Here is a 17,399-nt window from a genome sequence, read left to right on the forward strand (position 1 = left end):
CAGAATTCTGTTGTGTAGGAAACTGCTGTCTTATTCTATTCATAATCTTTTACTTTGACTTTCAGGTCTGCAAAGACGGGGAGTGTGTTCAGATAGAAACAGCCTACAGATCTACTAACTGTTCACAGAAATGCCCAGGACACTCTGTAAGCATTTTGTATTTTATATTGCAGCTAAAATATTCTCCATGCTCTTTAAGACTGTTCTGCTTTGGGCTTGGCCTGTAGAAAACTTACAAGTAATCCTTGATTTACAACAGTTCATTTAGTGACCATTCAAAGCTACAATGGGATTGAAAAAAGTGATTTATGACTGTTGTTCACCCTTTCGACTGTTGCAGCATCCCTATGATCATGCTTGGATGCTTGGCAACTGGTTCATATTTATGATGGTTGCAGTCTCCTGGGGTCATGTGATCCCCTTCTGTTACCTTCTAACAAGCAAAACAAATGGGGAAGCGAGATTCACTTAACAACGATGTTACTAACTTCACATTTTCAGTGATTCACTTAACAACTGTGGCAAGCAAAGTTGTAAAAGGCAGCAAAACTCACCTAACAAACATCTCACTTAACAACGTGACATTGATGACGTTGACATCTATACCTAAATATGTTTGTTGCACTAAAAAGTAAATGAGTATCATTATGATTATAATTTTACAATTAATATCTATATAGTAACTTCAAAAATAAAATCCATCCTGAAAATAATTTTCATTGAAGGCAGAATTGGAACTAAATGAAAAATGGTTTGTTGAGCTGAGTGTTAGGTAAAACTTTGTGTTTATGTCTACATGCAAAATTTACATAATTTCCCTTTTATTCTTTTCTTTTTTCTGTGGTATTGTTCTCTTTTTTCTTCTCTTTTATTAAACAAATAAAGACTTACCCTCAAAAAGTGCTTTCCAGAATCCCTGATGCTAAAAATATTTCATTTTTTTCTCTAAGTGTGACTAGAATTTAGAAAGAGATGAACCTCTATATTTATCAAGCCAGAATAGTTTATGGCTTTAAAGTCTAAATTACATTAAATTGAGCTTTAAAATTAACAGGTAGGAATGGAATTAGATTAAAATCTTTTGTCATAAATTAGAATGTCAAATACCAATAACTCAAATGGGAATGCCCCCTCTCTCATGGTCTTTAAGAGGTCATGAAAACCTGGCACTTCCAGAAGGTTTTTGAGGACTAAAAGTGAAGTCAACCAATACCAAAATAAAATTTTATTGTATTGAATTACATTGTTATACCTCATTGTTTTTGAATTAACATCATTGTGCTATTTAATTTTGGTGCATTTTGATAAAGTCTGATTGGAATGGGGCAGTAAATAAACTGGATGGATGGATGGATGATGGATGGAGAGAGGGAGGGAGAAAAACTATTTGTTCTAAGTTAATATTTTCCTGATATCTTTAACCATCACAAGGAACCTCAAAGCTTGATTTAGTCCTTTTTACCCTGCTGTACTGTATAAATGCTTTGACCACAACTCTCATAATATCAAAAGAGAAACACCTTGTCCATGCTGTGCTGTTGTTAGAATTAGTCTAATAACTCAGCTGATTGAGAATAGTGACTAGGCTGTTTAGATGGTCTTTGGAACTATCTAAACAGTCCCAACAGCTGTGGCAGAAACCCTTAATATCTTTTTCTGTGTAGGATGTTTAAATGGATTTCCAACTTTTCGTCTGCCTAATTAATAGCAAAAGCACTTAGACTTATATACCGCTTCACAGTGCTTTTACAGCCCACTCTAAGCAGTTTACAGAGTCAGCCTATTGCCCCCAACAATTTGAGTCCTCATTTTACCCACCTTGGAAGAATGGAAGGCTGAGTCAACCTTGAGCCTGGTGAGATTTGAATTGCCAAATTGTAATCAGCAGAACTAGTCTGCAGTACTGTACTCTAACCACTGCACCACCGTGGCTCAGTATTAGGTTCAGTTTTATGGTTCAGGATTTTATGCCTTCTTCAGACTTCATAAAAATGCAAGAGAATGTTGACAGCTTCTTTTTCCTTCTATTTGTTTCAAAGATTAATACCAGTCTTTGCTATCCTAGGTATGTGACCATGAACTGCAGTGCCAGTGCCAAGAAGGAACAACACCGCCTTACTGTGACCCTACAGGAAATAAAAGTGAGTAAATTCAGGGGAGCACTTGTCCCTCCAGCCAGAACCTAATTAGAGGTTCTGGAAACATAAATCAATTGGTGTTTTTTTTTAAAATCCCTGGGATGAGTGGATTGTCTTAATAACATTTGATACTCCACCTGCAAATACTAATACTAGACATTTTGGAGGTCTTTCTTTTCTCAGCATATTTTATAGCAAATGCACCACAGTATGACATCTTCATAAGAAAATAGGAAATGATGGATGGAACTCTTTTTAGCTGGTACCAATAAATAAGTCAGAGGTAGGATATGTTTAAAGAAACAGGCAAATTGGTAGCTGCAAGAGTGTAATTGGAGCTTCATCTCCTTTCATGGGGATCATCACATCAATACAAGTGGGCAGAGCTTCAACCTTACCATCATCACCATCAATTTATATTTTTGACCATGGCCTGTGGGCATCCCTCTAATGTAGCAGTTGTCAACCTTTCTGGCTCTATGGACCAGCAGCAGCAACAGCAAATGGGGGTGGAAGGGGATGTTTCATGCTTGTGCAGCTTTGTATGCTTACCCACCACTTGTGTGGTATAGTTCCCAATGAGCCATGGACCAGTACTAGTATGCAGCCTGGGGGTTGGCCTTGCTCTAGTGGCTATCTCTTTTCTCCCATCTCCTGAATATTTTTATTGTGGATAAAATATATAGGGAGAAGATCCACCTCATCATTACATTTTAAGGTTCTATTTGTTATTTTTATGAAGATTAGTGATATGTCTTAGTAAGATTACACTTAAAATACTCCATCCAGTTTTGTTAACCACACTATAAAAAAAGATGTCGAGATTCTAGAAAAAGGTCAGAGAAGAGCAACAAAAATGATTAGGGGACTGGAGGCTAATACCTCCCAGTGGCCAGTAAGATCCCACAGATTGTGCCTCCTTCAGATGCTGTCAGCCAGACAGTGTCGGCTGGCGGGCCCCCAAAGGAGAGCCTTCTCTGTGGTTGCTCCGACTCTTTGGAATCAGCTACCCCCAGAGATCTGGACCATACCCACTCTCATGGCCTTCAGGAAAGCTGTAAAAACCTGGCTGTTCCGGCAGGCCTGGGGCTGTTGACCTCACTGTTGAGGTCCAGCCCTGATTAGAATGAATGTATGTGGTGGTGTAATTTTAAACCATTTTTTTTCTCTCTCTTTTTTTTTTCCTCTTTTTTTGTAAGCCACCCGGAGTCCTTCGGGATTGGGCGGCATATAAATTTTATAAATAAAATAAAATAAATAAATAAATAAATAAATAATACTGTACATACGAAGAACGGTTACAGGATCTGGGCATGGCTAGTCTAGTGAAGAGAAGGACCAGGGGAGACATGATAGCAGTATTCCAATATTTTAACGGCTGTCAGAAAAAGGAGGGGAATCAGGCTACTTTTGAAAGCACCTGAAGGCCAGATAAGTAACAATGGATGGAAACTGATCAAGGAGAGATTCAACCTAAAAATAAGGAGAAATTTTCTGATGGCAAGACCAATCATCCCATGGAACAGAAATTGCCTCCAGAAGTTGTGGGAGTTTCATCATTGGAGGTTTTCAAGAAGAAGGCCATTTGTCAGAAACAGTGTAGGGTCTCCTACTTGGTGGGCAGTTGGACTACAAGGTCCCTTCCAACTCCGTTAATCTGTTAAAAGACTATTATGATCTGTTAAATGCCATTATGATCTTTCCATAAATGATAAATCAGTTCCTTTGTGGGTTATTTCATTTTATTATAAAAGTAATTGTATTTGTCATTTCTTTACCCAAAGCAATTCCCTTGTATTCCCTTTTCTGATATTCATGGTTACCTCTTAAGTAATTTTCATTAGTTCCATATTGTAAGTAATAAATGGTTTAGACTCAGTTCATACAGTAGAAAGTATCCACAGTAACTTTGGACTAAACTATTGCATGAAAATGGGGATTTACTTGAATCTTAGACAGTTAATCCTTATCCAAAATAGTGTTTGATATCTCAATTTTTCTATTATTATCTAGCAATGGAGTATTGCAAACTATACCTTAATTGTAAGAAGGGAAAAATAAGTTTAAGCCTTTCTGCAATTTATTTAACTATGGATAGCAAGAGTAATCTAAAACTACTTAATAGTGAAAATCCAAGTATACATTTAACAGATGATAGTTTCCTTTCTTAATTATCCTGCTACATCCATTTACAAGACTATCTTGGGAGGTAAGTTAGATCTTCCTTGAACCAAATTTATTTATCAGTAAGGGAACTGTAATCCCAACACATCTAAAAGTCATGGGGTTCAGTTAGAGTGTGTTAATCTTAAAGGATGATGACTAGTTAAAGTCATTCATGAAATGAGGTTTATTGTATATTACTTGTTTTCATAGTTGGGTAGCACCTACATTGAAATAATTGAATAAATAAATACATTCCAGGCAATTCTCAACAGTGGCTCTTAGGAAAAACTCTTATTGCATGGCTAAGAAATGCCAGGGTTTAGAGCAATATAATTTTCAACTGATTGTCTCTATGTTTCCACTGTGATTTGATCAAGTCTATTCATAGCCTTTTCTCTTTATTTTTTAGATATTATCATCATCATTGTTGTAACTGTGGTATTAGTCTCAGTAGCCATGGCCATCCTCTTTGCAGTTCTCTTCCGCTGCTACATTTTAAAGAAGAAACAAGGAGACAGGTGAAGCTTTTGAATGTTCTCAGCCAAGCTTCTTTTAAGTGTGGGGAGATTACCAGTTTGCTGAGATCCATAAAAAAAAGCAGTGATGGGTTCTTCCAGCTTAATGGAGAGGCTGAACATGTACTGACTTGGAAAAAGCTGTATAAAAATGGATATTCAGTTCAGGAAATCTCTCGCTGAAGTTACTAGATGTTGACTGAATTATAGTATTGACTGAAGTATAGTATATGTAAAAAAACAAAACAATTTAGGATATCAGCAGTTGTCAGGTAACTACTGGTAGGCTGGGGAAGGAAGGAAGGAAGGAAGGAAGGAAGGAAGGAAGGAAGGAAGGAGGGAGGGAGGGAGGGAGGGAAGGAAGGAAGGAAGGAAGGAAGGAAGGAAGGAAGGAAGGAAGGAAGGAAGGAAAGCAGACATTCAAGGTATTTCCAGTGTTACCTTGACTTTTGTGTAGAATACTGTTCAGAATCCTATGTTCTATATTTTGAATATTATATATAAAAGGACATAAAAACAATTATAGTCAAATTAAGGTTGAGATATAATAATTGTGATATACATAAATATAGGTGAATTTAAAATATGTGATTTGATATGAAAAGCAGGTGGTGACTATGGAAGAGATGCATGGAAATACTGTAACCAACTGGCACACTTTCTACAATTTGTAATGGAAGATGGTTTTTTCCCCTATTTTTCTATTTGTTTGTTTGTTTAAAAATAAATAAAAATTGTTTTTAAAAAAGAATCCTATCCTAACTATAATATTCTATTATTTTTAGCAGCATTCACAAAAGTGCACCTGCAGCCACAAATCCTTCTTTGTCTGGTCCAGATCACAAGTGGAAACAGCATCTTGGTCCAGTGTCCAAGGATCCAGGGGTGAGAGATCAAATGGGTTGCCTGAGCAGAGTAGAACACTGAAATTTTATAAAATGCTTTATCCATTGGCTTCATGAAGAATGGTTTTCCAGTGGTAATTTAAGGAATTTGGGAACCAGGGTGGGTTTAGAGGCTGTTTACACAATTCCTACAACAAGAAACAAGATGTTGAAACTGTGCTAAATGTGGGAGATTTTCATCAACACAGAGGCAAAATGCTTGCCTTTTTATTCATTATGCAGAGAGAGAAACATGTTGTTGATTCTATTGCTGTGATTGTAAGATAAGGTCAATCAACCTGTTATCTTTCAAGATGCAACACAACTCTATGTTGTTTTCAAAAACAAAAATAACACAATTGCTATAAATACTGAACTAGCCTATTGTTTGCACAATACACTCAATAGAATGTGTTTGTAAAGAAAGCAACACAAAATAATTAATGTTAACCTTCATGGAATTATGTATGTATGGAAATGCACCTACAAGGCTTATAACTGATCTGGCTAAGTGTGTGAAGATTTTTGGCTTTAAAACCAATATACTCAAAGAGTCTGTTTCTTCCTTTCAGATAAATTCTTCCAGATTTCTCCTCCCAATTCCATCCCAATCAAATACACCAGAAGTCCATGTTGTAAGTAAAATTCAATGGAACAATTCTTGCATATGAGTCTAAAGCAGTCTTTAACAAACAATATATATATATATTCCATAAATAAAATAAAATGTGCTGTTTTTTTGTCAGTGGTGTGAATGTACATATTACATTGAGCCAAGTAAATTTTATTTTATTTCAGGTTAGCATGTTGTATGAATCAGAATATTGTCGTTTATCAATCATGGTTTATGTTTAGTGTAAACTAAGCATTGTGACTCATGCAATATATTTTGATAAGAATAAGATAGTGATATGTGAATATAGTTACTTGACAAATGTGAAGGATTTTAAACAAATGGGGGAAAATCTCTCTATTAATGTTCATTGGACTCAATGTACTTCTTTATGAGCACATATAGAATGTAATTGTACTTTAGAAAAATAGATATGCATATATAAGATTTTTTTCAAACTTTGCAACTTTAAGATCTAGAATGTTGCAATGAAAAACAAATAATCTGCACACTTTTTAACCTTTGTTGAAAAAGCCATACTAGTATTCTGAAACACAACAAGTAGTTTCTGATTATTTAAATTATTATTTCCTTTCTGCACTTTAAATCCGTGTATAGAGTAGGGATAATCTGCATACTATCCAATGTTATAGGAACATCATTATTCTGTCATAAGGGAGTTCTACAAAATTAGCTAGTTAACACACATTCTTGGAAAAATCAACTGATTAAACTGATGTATTTCATTATTAACAGAAAATCCCAGATGAACCATTAAGACACAAATATGAAAATGCCAGAATGGTAAGTTTCTAAATGAATGGTTATTTGATCCAACAACTTCAGAATACTGGTAGACATTCCCTCTGATTCTACTAATTCCCTGACACACACACACACACACATATACACATACACACACACCACTTTTTTTGGAGCATCATACTTCATTCTATGTAGCCTATAGAAAAGTGAAAATCTTATGAGATGAATATTTTTGAACACAAGAAATCAACTGTTCGTCGTCTACAAATGCTAACATGGAGTATTATGCTTAAATTTCCCAAACTGTCCATTAATATAATATTTTCTACAATGCATTTCCAGCAGAGGTTTTTCCATAAACTGGTAACAAATCAATTGCAGATGCAAATTATTGGATTATGTCAATTATCCAATAACATTATAATTCTGTTCTGAATTAGGCAGATTTCAAGAAAATAACCAATGACACGTCAATCATTAAAGTATATCAATACCCAAAGGGATATATGTAGCTGGAGGGCATTTAGGTGATTTCATGGCAAATAATGCATCCCTTGACCAGTTTTCATTGCACCACTGTCAAGGATAAACAGAATAAAACAATTCAGGGGCTAAAATAGATTAAGACATCCCTGGGCTGTATTAATGGAAGCATTGTGCCTAGATGAAATGGTTCCATTGAATTCTGACTGGTTAAATCTTGTTTGCTGAATATATTAGGTCCAGTTTTGAGCACTATACTTTAAAAACACTATGGAGAGTGTTGCAAAGATTGAGTGATATAGAAAACCAGTCTGAAGGATTTGTCAGCCCAACAAAGTAGAAACCAATGACATATACTGTAAGCCAAGACTATCTTTATTGCAACAGTGTAATAGAATCTTGTAAGTCTGAGTGTGTTTTCTCCTTCCTCATTTTATCTTCATGTGAAATAGCGAGGAACTTCTCCAAGATGTTTTCTTAAGTCATTATCAAGTGTGAAGAAATAGGGCCATAGGTTAAATTCTGATTAAGCTGATTTATTGCTCATGCCTATACACAAGAATGTACAGTCAATTTGCAGTCAGCACTAAACTGGCACTACATGAATGTTATCGGAATTCAAGAGGGGTTGGACTTAGACTGCTCATTGGAATGTAAAGACTCCAGGTTGATTCCTCTCGACTCCACCTCCAGGCTGTGACTCATTCTCCTACAGTTATCTCCTTGACACAGACTTAAGTCACTCTTCAAGCCCCTTCTTTCTATTCTTCAAGACCATTCCCTATGACCTCTGCAGAGCTCTGGAATCCTATTAGATACAGTTTCCTGAGAACCAGCAAGTTTCTTATATACTTTCACTTCTTCTAGTTGAGGAAAGGATTTTTTATGGCACACAACTCCCATTAGTGTCTCTATATGGCAGGCATGCTAACATCCTCGTGCCTTTCCCTTATGACTCCAACAGAGGGCAATCTTGCAGGAGAGTACTAGGATGATAGGCCTAAACTCTCTGTCCTTTGAAAAGTTGAAGGAACTGGGAAAGTGGAGATGTTTGGTTTGTGAGAAAATATAAGGAACTCAGTGCCAGACATTGACAGAGACTTACAAATATATAAAGAGTTGTCATACGCTAGAGAAAATAGACCTGTCTTCTGTTGAAACAAAAATTGGAACATGCCTCGGTGAATTGAATTGAAATGGCAAGAAAGAAAAGTGAGTATGAATATCAGTGAAGAATTTGATTAGAAAAATGACAACCCCCCATTATGAGTGTTTTTCAACTAGGGTTGGGTAGTCATAGACCAGTCTATCATCTCTCCTGGATAAAATAGGCAGGAAAGATTAACTTATTCTACATTATTGTAAGGCTACATTAATACAATCTTACAAGTCATAATCAGTTAAAGTGAATCCTTCCTAAGTTTCTTCATCTGACTATTAAGGTACTGGGGGACTACTTCCTCTCCTTCTCTTCTTCTTATCTCCCTAGGACATCCTCACATACCACTGCATACTCCATATATATTCTATTCTATATTCAATTTCATATGGTCTATGATCCTATGATATTGAACAAATTTGTTGTGGATTTCTGTCTGAAGTTTCTGTTAGAGCTTTCCTCAAAGAATCAGGGAAAATTTTTGCTTTGTGAAAATGCTTAGAATTTTGAGTTCATACAACTGCACATTTGGTGGAGAAAAGGAATAAGGGTTAATTTTTGTTGCAGACAGATGACTCATAGTTTAAGCTTGACAGGAAATGTGATCTCCAATAGATGTTGGAAGCGCTTTTTAAAATGAATCTTGAATACTGTGTAGAAAGGCAACTAAAAACCCTTCCAATTTACTTTCATTTCAGCCCATTGTGAAACCAAATATCCCTCCACCTCCTGTTCCAAACATATATCCAGCTATGGTATGTCAGCTTCCTAAATAAACATCACTTTCCAATGTATTTTGTTCCTTTATAGCATGGTTCTAGGGTGAGGCTTTGTGATAATAACTCCATCTAGCCAGTGTGACATTTTCACATTTCCAGACTGCTGGATGAAAAATAAGGCAAAGAACTGTACTGGGAGAAAAACTTCAACTAGTGGGTTGGGAATTTTTTTAATGGGCCCGACCCTCCAGGGATTGTGCCTAACCATATAGTAGCTTAAACTGCTTGTTGAATACAACCAGTAATAATTCAGTCCTTTCTTCCTAATGCCAAGAAAGACATAATGCCTTTGGAATGTTGCATATCAGGTCTAGGTTTGATGCTTTTGTAAAGGGAGGTTGAATTGCCACTAATATATTGAATTACATTATGGCCTTATTCTTGAATCTCCATCTACCTAGGACAGTTAATCTATGATACCAACTGTAGGAGAAGAGCAGAGAGCTGGGGGGGGGGGGAGTTAAATGAGATTAATGTCAGGGATAAAGAAACAGAATAATTCATAAAGTTGGAGCATAGAAGATTTATTCAAACCTATACACAAGAATCTAGTCAATTAATAGTCAACCCTAAATTGGCCCTAGATAAGGGTCAACAGAATTCAAGGGGGTCTGGACTTGGGACTTGTGATAATGCAGGGACTCAAAAACTTGCTGTATAATGCATTTAACTCCACCCTCCAATTCTGCTCTTGCTCTTTTGTGTGGTAACAGAGTGATAGTATTCCCATGCAAGCTTTGTCCAAACTTCAGTTTTAATGGGGGAAAAATTGGAACATGTTCCATTAATAAAATACTCCCTTACTTCATGTAAGAATTTAGGGGCCCCAGAAATACTCACTTTCCAGATTTTATCCTTGAAAGTTCTTTTTTCAAAGAAACAACTTCCCATAAAAACACTGAAGATTTTGGATTACAAAGTTTCTTGCAGATCAATTATTCAAGAATGGTACCAGAATATGGGCATTAGGAAGAAGCTGGCTCATTTCTTGAAATATTATATATCATAATAACATTCTAGGGGTATTTTTTTATAACCAAACCTAAGTTTTAGATCAGGAGTGCACTAAGGGTTAACTGGAGATTGAAAATGACCTTCTAGAATCAATGTTGCAACTGTCAAATTCTATTCAGAATGTCCTGGAGCAAAATTCTTAGCCCTCTTTCATTTGGCGGGGGGAATAGGTGGGCAATATTAAGAAACAAATTAGTACTTAAGCATTCTATTTTATCCATAAAAGTTCTAAAAATGATATTTTATCGGTTCAATTTGTGTGGTAACAGAATGATAGTATTCCCATGCAAGCTTTGTCCAAACTTCAGTTTTAATGGGGGAAAATTGGAACATGTTCCATTAATAAAATACTCCCTTACTTCATGTAAGAATTTAGGGGCCCCAGAAATACTCACTTTCCAGATTTTATCCTTGAAAGTTCTTTCCATACAAACCTGGTGCAGGCAAGTGTAAAGTAAGTGAGCAACAGTAATTTGATGTAAACATTCTTTTATATCTTATTTGTTTACTTGTTACGGTTATAAACTACTGAGTCAACCAGGGACTCTTGACTATTTGCAAATTGCAGTTTAGCAATAATATACTCAACATATACTAAATGGCTGATTAATATTTAACAGAAATAATCCGGCATTTCTCTTACAGACAAAAAGAATAAATCCAGCTCCTTCTTCTCACCTTCAGTCTGAACCAGCTCCTCCTCCCCCTCCACCCCAGGTAAGAGGCAGGTACACTATGAAAATACAAAAATGATAAAGATGTTAAAAGAGTTATGACTTTTTAACCAGTAGAGGTAGAAAGATCAAGAGGCTACACTTTATTCTAATGTGACAAGATTACATTTGGGTAGAAAAATGTCATTATTGGAAATGGCAAAATATGATATTTGATATAGAGATCATTGAGAAGAATGGTACAGGGGGAATTGTGTCATCTAAGCTAACGTTTCCAAGGTCAACTAATTTAGTTTAGAGAAACTGCCTTTGGGGAATGAAGAAGTTATCTGTGGACAAATGGAACTAGATATACTAGTCCTTTGTTGGCTGTTAATTCCTAAAATAAAGCACCTTGGAAACTTGGATGGTTAGGTGCATATTGGCCCTGTTGGGTATAACTTCTCCCAGTGATTTCCCCCCTCCCTCCAAAAAAGCATGAAGCTATCATAATCATATGGTATATTTTTTTCAAGAAAAATCAGAACAACAAAAGCAAAGCTTATTTTGGATGGCGAAAATGTATCTTCTTTATCTATTTATTGTGGCACAGTGGTTAAGATGTAGGGTGTATTGGCTGGAAAGCTGGCAGCCCAGGTTCGAGATCGAAGTGCCACATATAGGGTGATAGCTCATCCTTGCCCAGCTCCTACCAACCTAGCAGTTAAAATGCATGTCAGTACAAGTAGATAAATAGGTACCACTTTGGTGGGAAGATAACAGCATTCCATGCACCTCAGCTTATAGTCATGCTGGCCACATGACCATGGAAGTGTCTTTGGACATCACTGCCTTGAAAGAGAGATGAGTGCTGCCCCCTATTATTGGCAATGACTAGTCTAGTAAAATCTACAGGACTCCTATCTATTTATTGCTTCCTTCCCTATTCAACTCTGCTTTGTTTTCCATCTTTAGGACTGATGACATGAATCTATTTATAATGCTTTGCTTTCAGTCATTTGATTTCAATATTTCTTTGCTATTGTTTGCAGGCGCTGAAACCCACTAAATAATCTGAGGGTATGAAACAAAACAAAAATCAGAAACAATGAAAATTCTCTGATTTCAAAGAAAACCTTTTCCATTTTCTCAGTTTCCATATCTGCAAAGGACAACTGAATGGTGATTTCCTTCCACAAGTCTAATGCTTCCTCTGCAGTGGGGAAATTCTTTTTAACTGTAGTAAGAATGGGAACTGATAGGAATATCTTCAGAGTTCTTCCATTATATCCTTGGATATCAAATAGGGAGATCCTAGTACAGTTGGGATGATTTTGTGAATTGTGAACTGAGCCAAAAGATGCATAGAAGAAAAAAAATGCCTCCATAGGAGATTTAAACACCCATCACTGCCAACTGTGGACCAAATCAAAACTAAGGAAATATTTTTTTGATGCTTGAAGCAAGTGGAAACAGAAACTGTCCTGCCTACTGAATTTATCACTTTATTCTCTTGGATTACAAAATGACTGAGTCTTGCATGATGCCACCAGAGTCTTTGACATAAGCAAAGGCTGATCTCTTTGAACCTTCTCTCTACCTGTGCAAACAAAGAAGCAGAGATGAGACTCAAGAACTCCAGTGCCTATGGTTTATTGCTCAAGGATTTTTCAATGTATTCTGCCAACTTTTTCCACCAGATTCTGCTCCTATTTCCTAAGGCTACATGTAATCTTTAGCTTAATTTAAAAAGCCATGGATACCCCTGAGTATAACTCTAAAGGAGTTGCTGTAATCTGCAATAGGCTTTCATGCTGTCAAAAGCTTCTTCTACTGATTTTTGCAGATCAACCTTCTCATAAAGGGAGTCATGAACTATCTTTAGGAAAAGAACCAAGCAAGGACCCAATCATTAAACATTGAGCCACATATGTTCTTGAGTATTTAAAAAGAAAGTGACAGAGATAGAGACAGACATAGACATGAAGATCTGATAAATCTAAATGGTAGGAGGAATTCATTATTAGCATTTGAATAGGCTGAGATCTCCTTGGAGGTCATTTTAAGTACTTTCTTTTTGTTACATTACAATTAAAAGAAACTTAAGTGTTTAGATCTTTCAAGGATAACATTTTCATTAAGCAGCCAAGTAGTTCATGGGTTAAAATGATGGGAAAGGTTAGGAGGCAGGATTGCATAAAGCAATACAATGTTCTTTTTTTAAAATGTGCTACTGTTTTAAAAAGTCAGTTGTGAGACTTAGGCAAATATCGGGATAGATGCAATAGGAGCCAAAAATGAAGTGTGATTTGAAAAAAAGGAACAGAATCAAAAGTATATACGGTAATTTTGTTGAATTTTGGGGGGTATTTTTTAGTTGTGTTTTAAGTAAGGCCACTTCTGAAATCCTCCACATCTAATTTTTTTGCTGAGTTTGTAAGCTTTTGAATGACTGATCCTGTCTGTGATTTTCCATTGTATTTTTGTGTGGAAGAGGAAGTGACACTGTTTGCTCAGTTTTCGCTCCATTCATATTTCCCCCCCCCCTTCATTTTGCACATGAAAAAGAACACTGCAAAAAGAAAGCGAACTTGATACATTTCTCCACATCCATCCACATGATTTTATATCTTGTTCTGCCTATTGCAAGAAACACCCAAAATTGGAAGGAATTATGATGCACCTTCTTGGAGTACCACAAAGCTACTATTTTGCAGTGCTTTTTACTGTTCATTTTGCTCAACAGGGGGTGCAAAGGAATCAAAGAAACTGAGGCAACCTGTACATGTTTAGGAAGTGTCAGTTGAATTGAAATTTGAGAGGAATGACATGGAGAGCTGCCTTGATTGTTGCAACTGGTGACTTATATTTCTCAGTATGCTTACAGGATTTCTAACACACTACAAAGAAGCAGAAGCTGAGAAAAATAATGTCAACTAAATGAATCAGAGACGGGATGCACCTGTCTCTCAGTCTAAGTTGTATATACTTTGCACATATGGAAGACATGACTGGGACAGCATAAACCTGTGGTTTGAATTTTCAACTTGAAGGCAATTGAATCAACTTTCCAACCAGAATACCAGAATAACAGAGTTGGAAGGGATCTTGGAGGCCTTCTAGTCCAAACCCCTGCTTAAGCAAGAAATGCTATACCATTCGAGGCAATGGTTGTCCAATCTCTTCTTAAAAACCTCCAATGTTGGAGCACCCACAACTTTTGGAGGCAAGTTCTTCTACTGTTTAATTGTCAGTTGGATCTCTCCTTGATTAGTTTCCATCCATTGCTTCTTGTCCTGCTTTCAGTGGCTTTGGAGAATGAATTTACCCCCTCTTCTCTGTGACAGTCTCTTAAATATCATATCACTCCTAGTTCTTCTTTTCATTAAATCTGAATCAGATTCAGACCAGAATCTGAAAGTCAATAAAAACTGAACAGTTTAATTGAATCTGGCACTTGCAAAATGATTTGAACATGTAAAAAGCTTTTACATACTTAAAAAGTCCCCTTTCCCCTATTGATTCTGAAAAAAATGTAATTGATTTTCTGAATTGAATTGAAATTAGATTTCAAGATGTTTTAAAAATAGCCTTCGGGTCTGAGTAGCATCTCATGTTTTGTCAAATAAAGTTATGTCATCTTCAGAAAGACAATAAATTACAATTACAACTAATTACAATTTACAACATACTGTACATAGCTTTCTAAGTTAGCACCTTCAAAGTAGTCAGATAGATTTGACAATATTAGAATTTTCTAAGCAGCACAACCATTGATCAAGATTTAAAAAGGCATGGAGAGGCAAGCACTTGGCATGAAAGCCAACATTTCCTGATGAACAAAAGAAACAAATGGGCATTTGTGAAGTGAGTGGGACGTTGTTCTACACTACATGTCCTCTGCACCAGAAATAGCCCAGTTTAACATGTGGAAATCTCCATAAAATGTGCCTTATCTGTACTGATTGTACCTGTTCCATCACTTCTCTTCCAGTGGCATTATTTTATTCTAGAGGAGGTGTGGGCAGGCTCTTTAAATGTCAAATGTATTTTTTTTAAAAAAGATGAATTGCAAAGTCTTAAAAGATTTCAACTTTTTACATGTTCTTATATATGAATGCCAAAACATTGCATGCTCTCAACTGAAATCCTGAAATATTTCATAGTAGAACACTGACATCTTGTGGATTTTGGCATACATCTAGGATTTTGGCTGTTTTAATAGAATTAAATACATTGTTTTTTTAATTTTAGGCTTCCGTGTTTGCATAAATTACATGTAGGAAACTTCAAATTCAGTTTGGGAGTCAGGTATATAGAGAATATTCATTTCTGTTAGGAGTGAGGGAGCATATATCCTGTCCGGGTGACAGTTATCACCAACCCTCCCTTTTCTGTGTCTAAATTTAGCAAGATTGATTGCTAAATCAGAAGAGAAAGGATTAGGGAACTGGGACCAAAATTTCCATTCCACTGAGTAATGGGATCATAAAACAAGGATGTACTAGAAGTGCTGGTTGGGAAGGGAACTCCAAAGACATAGTAACATTGCCCCCCATTCAGAATCACTGTAATTTCAAATTGCTGAAAGAATCATTGTCAATCGAGGATTACTACAGACTTATCCATGAGATTGGATTTTCTAGTTTATAGGGATTAGAAAATTAGCATACATTAATATACATTTCACATGCTTGTCATCTTCAGAACTGAGGATTTTTAGTGGGGGGGGGAGCAGGGTGCTGGAGAAAAAGAATACTTGCAAGTGAAAAATAGGATTCTAATTCTCTTCTTGGCCTCTGCAATTCCCCTGAAGTTTCTCCTCCAGTCCTATAAGACTGTTAGAAGCAAATGGCAAATTGCTAGTCTGGTCAAACTCTTAAGTTAAACGCAGATCAACTCAATGTTGCATTGAAATCTGCCTTGCAATTTATCAACTTTTGATCATAGTAAATAAAGAAATTCTTCTGTCTCCTTTTCAGAATGCTTGTGGGTTTCTTTCAAATTTGCCTGGTTTGTTTTATTTTTCATCTTATTTCATTGTTGTTATTGGCAGTGGGGACTTCTCTGAAAACTCAAGGAATTCTTTCCTTGATGTCTCTGCTAGAAATTAATGAAAACATGGAAAGCCATGGAGGCTGCAAAGGCAATCTGCAATTTTTTTTCCTTTGCACAAACACTTTTGTGTCTAGTTAAATTGTGATTTAAAATATTATGTTATTATGTAAAATATGCATTTGGAATAATACCTCTATTTAAAATGTTATGTAAAACTTTGCTTATAAAAATAAACATGACCATGTCTTTCTTGTTAAGATGCAAATGTTTGTGATCTGTCCCCTTTGGTGAGTTTATGAACCATGAGGACTAAAAAGAACCAGGCCAGCCTGGAACCAGATTCTCCAAGGTTCATTTTAGTTACAGGAAAGTTCAGGTTTCCAAAGTGCCTTCACTGTTACAATTCCCCTCCCCGCTCCCAAACTCCCTGCCTGTTTCAATGCTACATTTTCTTCAAAGAGAAACAATGCATTTATCTAGCAAAAGATGTTAAAAAGAGGTCAACTCCTGGATACAACTTTACACATTTCATGGAGCAGTCCAGAAGTGCTATTTTCCTGGAATGCTACTTCTACTGGTACCACTACCACCACCACCACCACCATCACAACCTCCTCTTCCTTCCCCCTCTCCTTCTCCTCCTTCTCCTCCTTCTAAAAAGCATCTTGCAATAACTTCCTTTTATCATGAAAATCCCTTGAGGGCTTCCCAATTACCCAATGTTCTCGAAAAAATATAAAGATCTTTTGAAGATAAAGAAAAGTCAGGCTGCAAGAAAGAATTGGAAGAATTTAATTTCAGGAGCAAAACATTTGAGCTCCCTTTGGTTTTAGCATATAATCAATTGGTGCCTGAAAGATTGATCCTGTGGCCCTAACACCCCAAATATCTGCAGGAAAATGGGAAGATCACTTCTGTGACACCTTTAATGGGGATTCTGATGTAATCACATAATCACATTCCCTCTCATGGTGACCTCCTGGATTGGGAGGTTAGGGCACTGGCTTTATTCTGCTTAGAACAAAAGCTATCAATAAACTATCAGAAAACCAAAGTTTTAATGTTTGCCTAATGTGATGAGGAGGGGGAGACCTTGTGTTTTGGCTGAGGGAAGAAAAGGCAGGGAAAGGGTGGGATTTCTGTCAGGTTTTGGCGGGAAGAGGAGAGAGCTG

The 17,399-nt window shown here is 36.4% G+C and overlaps 1 protein-coding gene across 2 annotated transcripts in view; it reads left to right on the forward strand.

The window, feature by feature from the left end:
* LOC106551683 (zinc metalloproteinase-disintegrin-like ohagin) overlaps nucleotides 1-16,492 on the forward strand; it is a 60,801-nt gene extending 44,309 nt beyond the window's left edge. Inside the window, exons 17-25 of one of the 2 annotated variants that reach the window (XM_087706189.1) lie at nucleotides 66-146; nucleotides 2,066-2,141; nucleotides 4,714-4,822; nucleotides 5,605-5,704; nucleotides 6,276-6,338; nucleotides 7,073-7,120; nucleotides 9,422-9,478; nucleotides 11,162-11,233; nucleotides 12,222-16,492. In XM_087706189.1, the coding sequence (XP_087562315.1) occupies nucleotides 66-146; nucleotides 2,066-2,141; nucleotides 4,714-4,822; nucleotides 5,605-5,704; nucleotides 6,276-6,338; nucleotides 7,073-7,120; nucleotides 9,422-9,478; nucleotides 11,162-11,233; nucleotides 12,222-12,242 (627 nt within the window). In that variant the 3' untranslated portion in view covers nucleotides 12,243-16,492. The remainder of the gene's footprint in view (nucleotides 1-65; nucleotides 147-2,065; nucleotides 2,142-4,713; nucleotides 4,823-5,604; nucleotides 5,705-6,275; nucleotides 6,339-7,072; nucleotides 7,121-9,421; nucleotides 9,479-11,161; nucleotides 11,234-12,221) is intronic. The other variant, XM_087706191.1, reaches the window with a different exon arrangement.
* The last annotated feature ends 907 nt before the right edge of the window (nucleotides 16,493-17,399 follow it).

The sequence above is a fragment of the Thamnophis sirtalis genome, unplaced genomic scaffold (genome assembly GCF_051295495.1).
Source record: "Thamnophis sirtalis isolate CommonGarterSnake01/CBP01778 unplaced genomic scaffold, rThaSir2_p1.2 scaffold_2, whole genome shotgun sequence".
Taxonomy (NCBI): domain Eukaryota; kingdom Metazoa; phylum Chordata; class Lepidosauria; order Squamata; family Natricidae; genus Thamnophis; species Thamnophis sirtalis.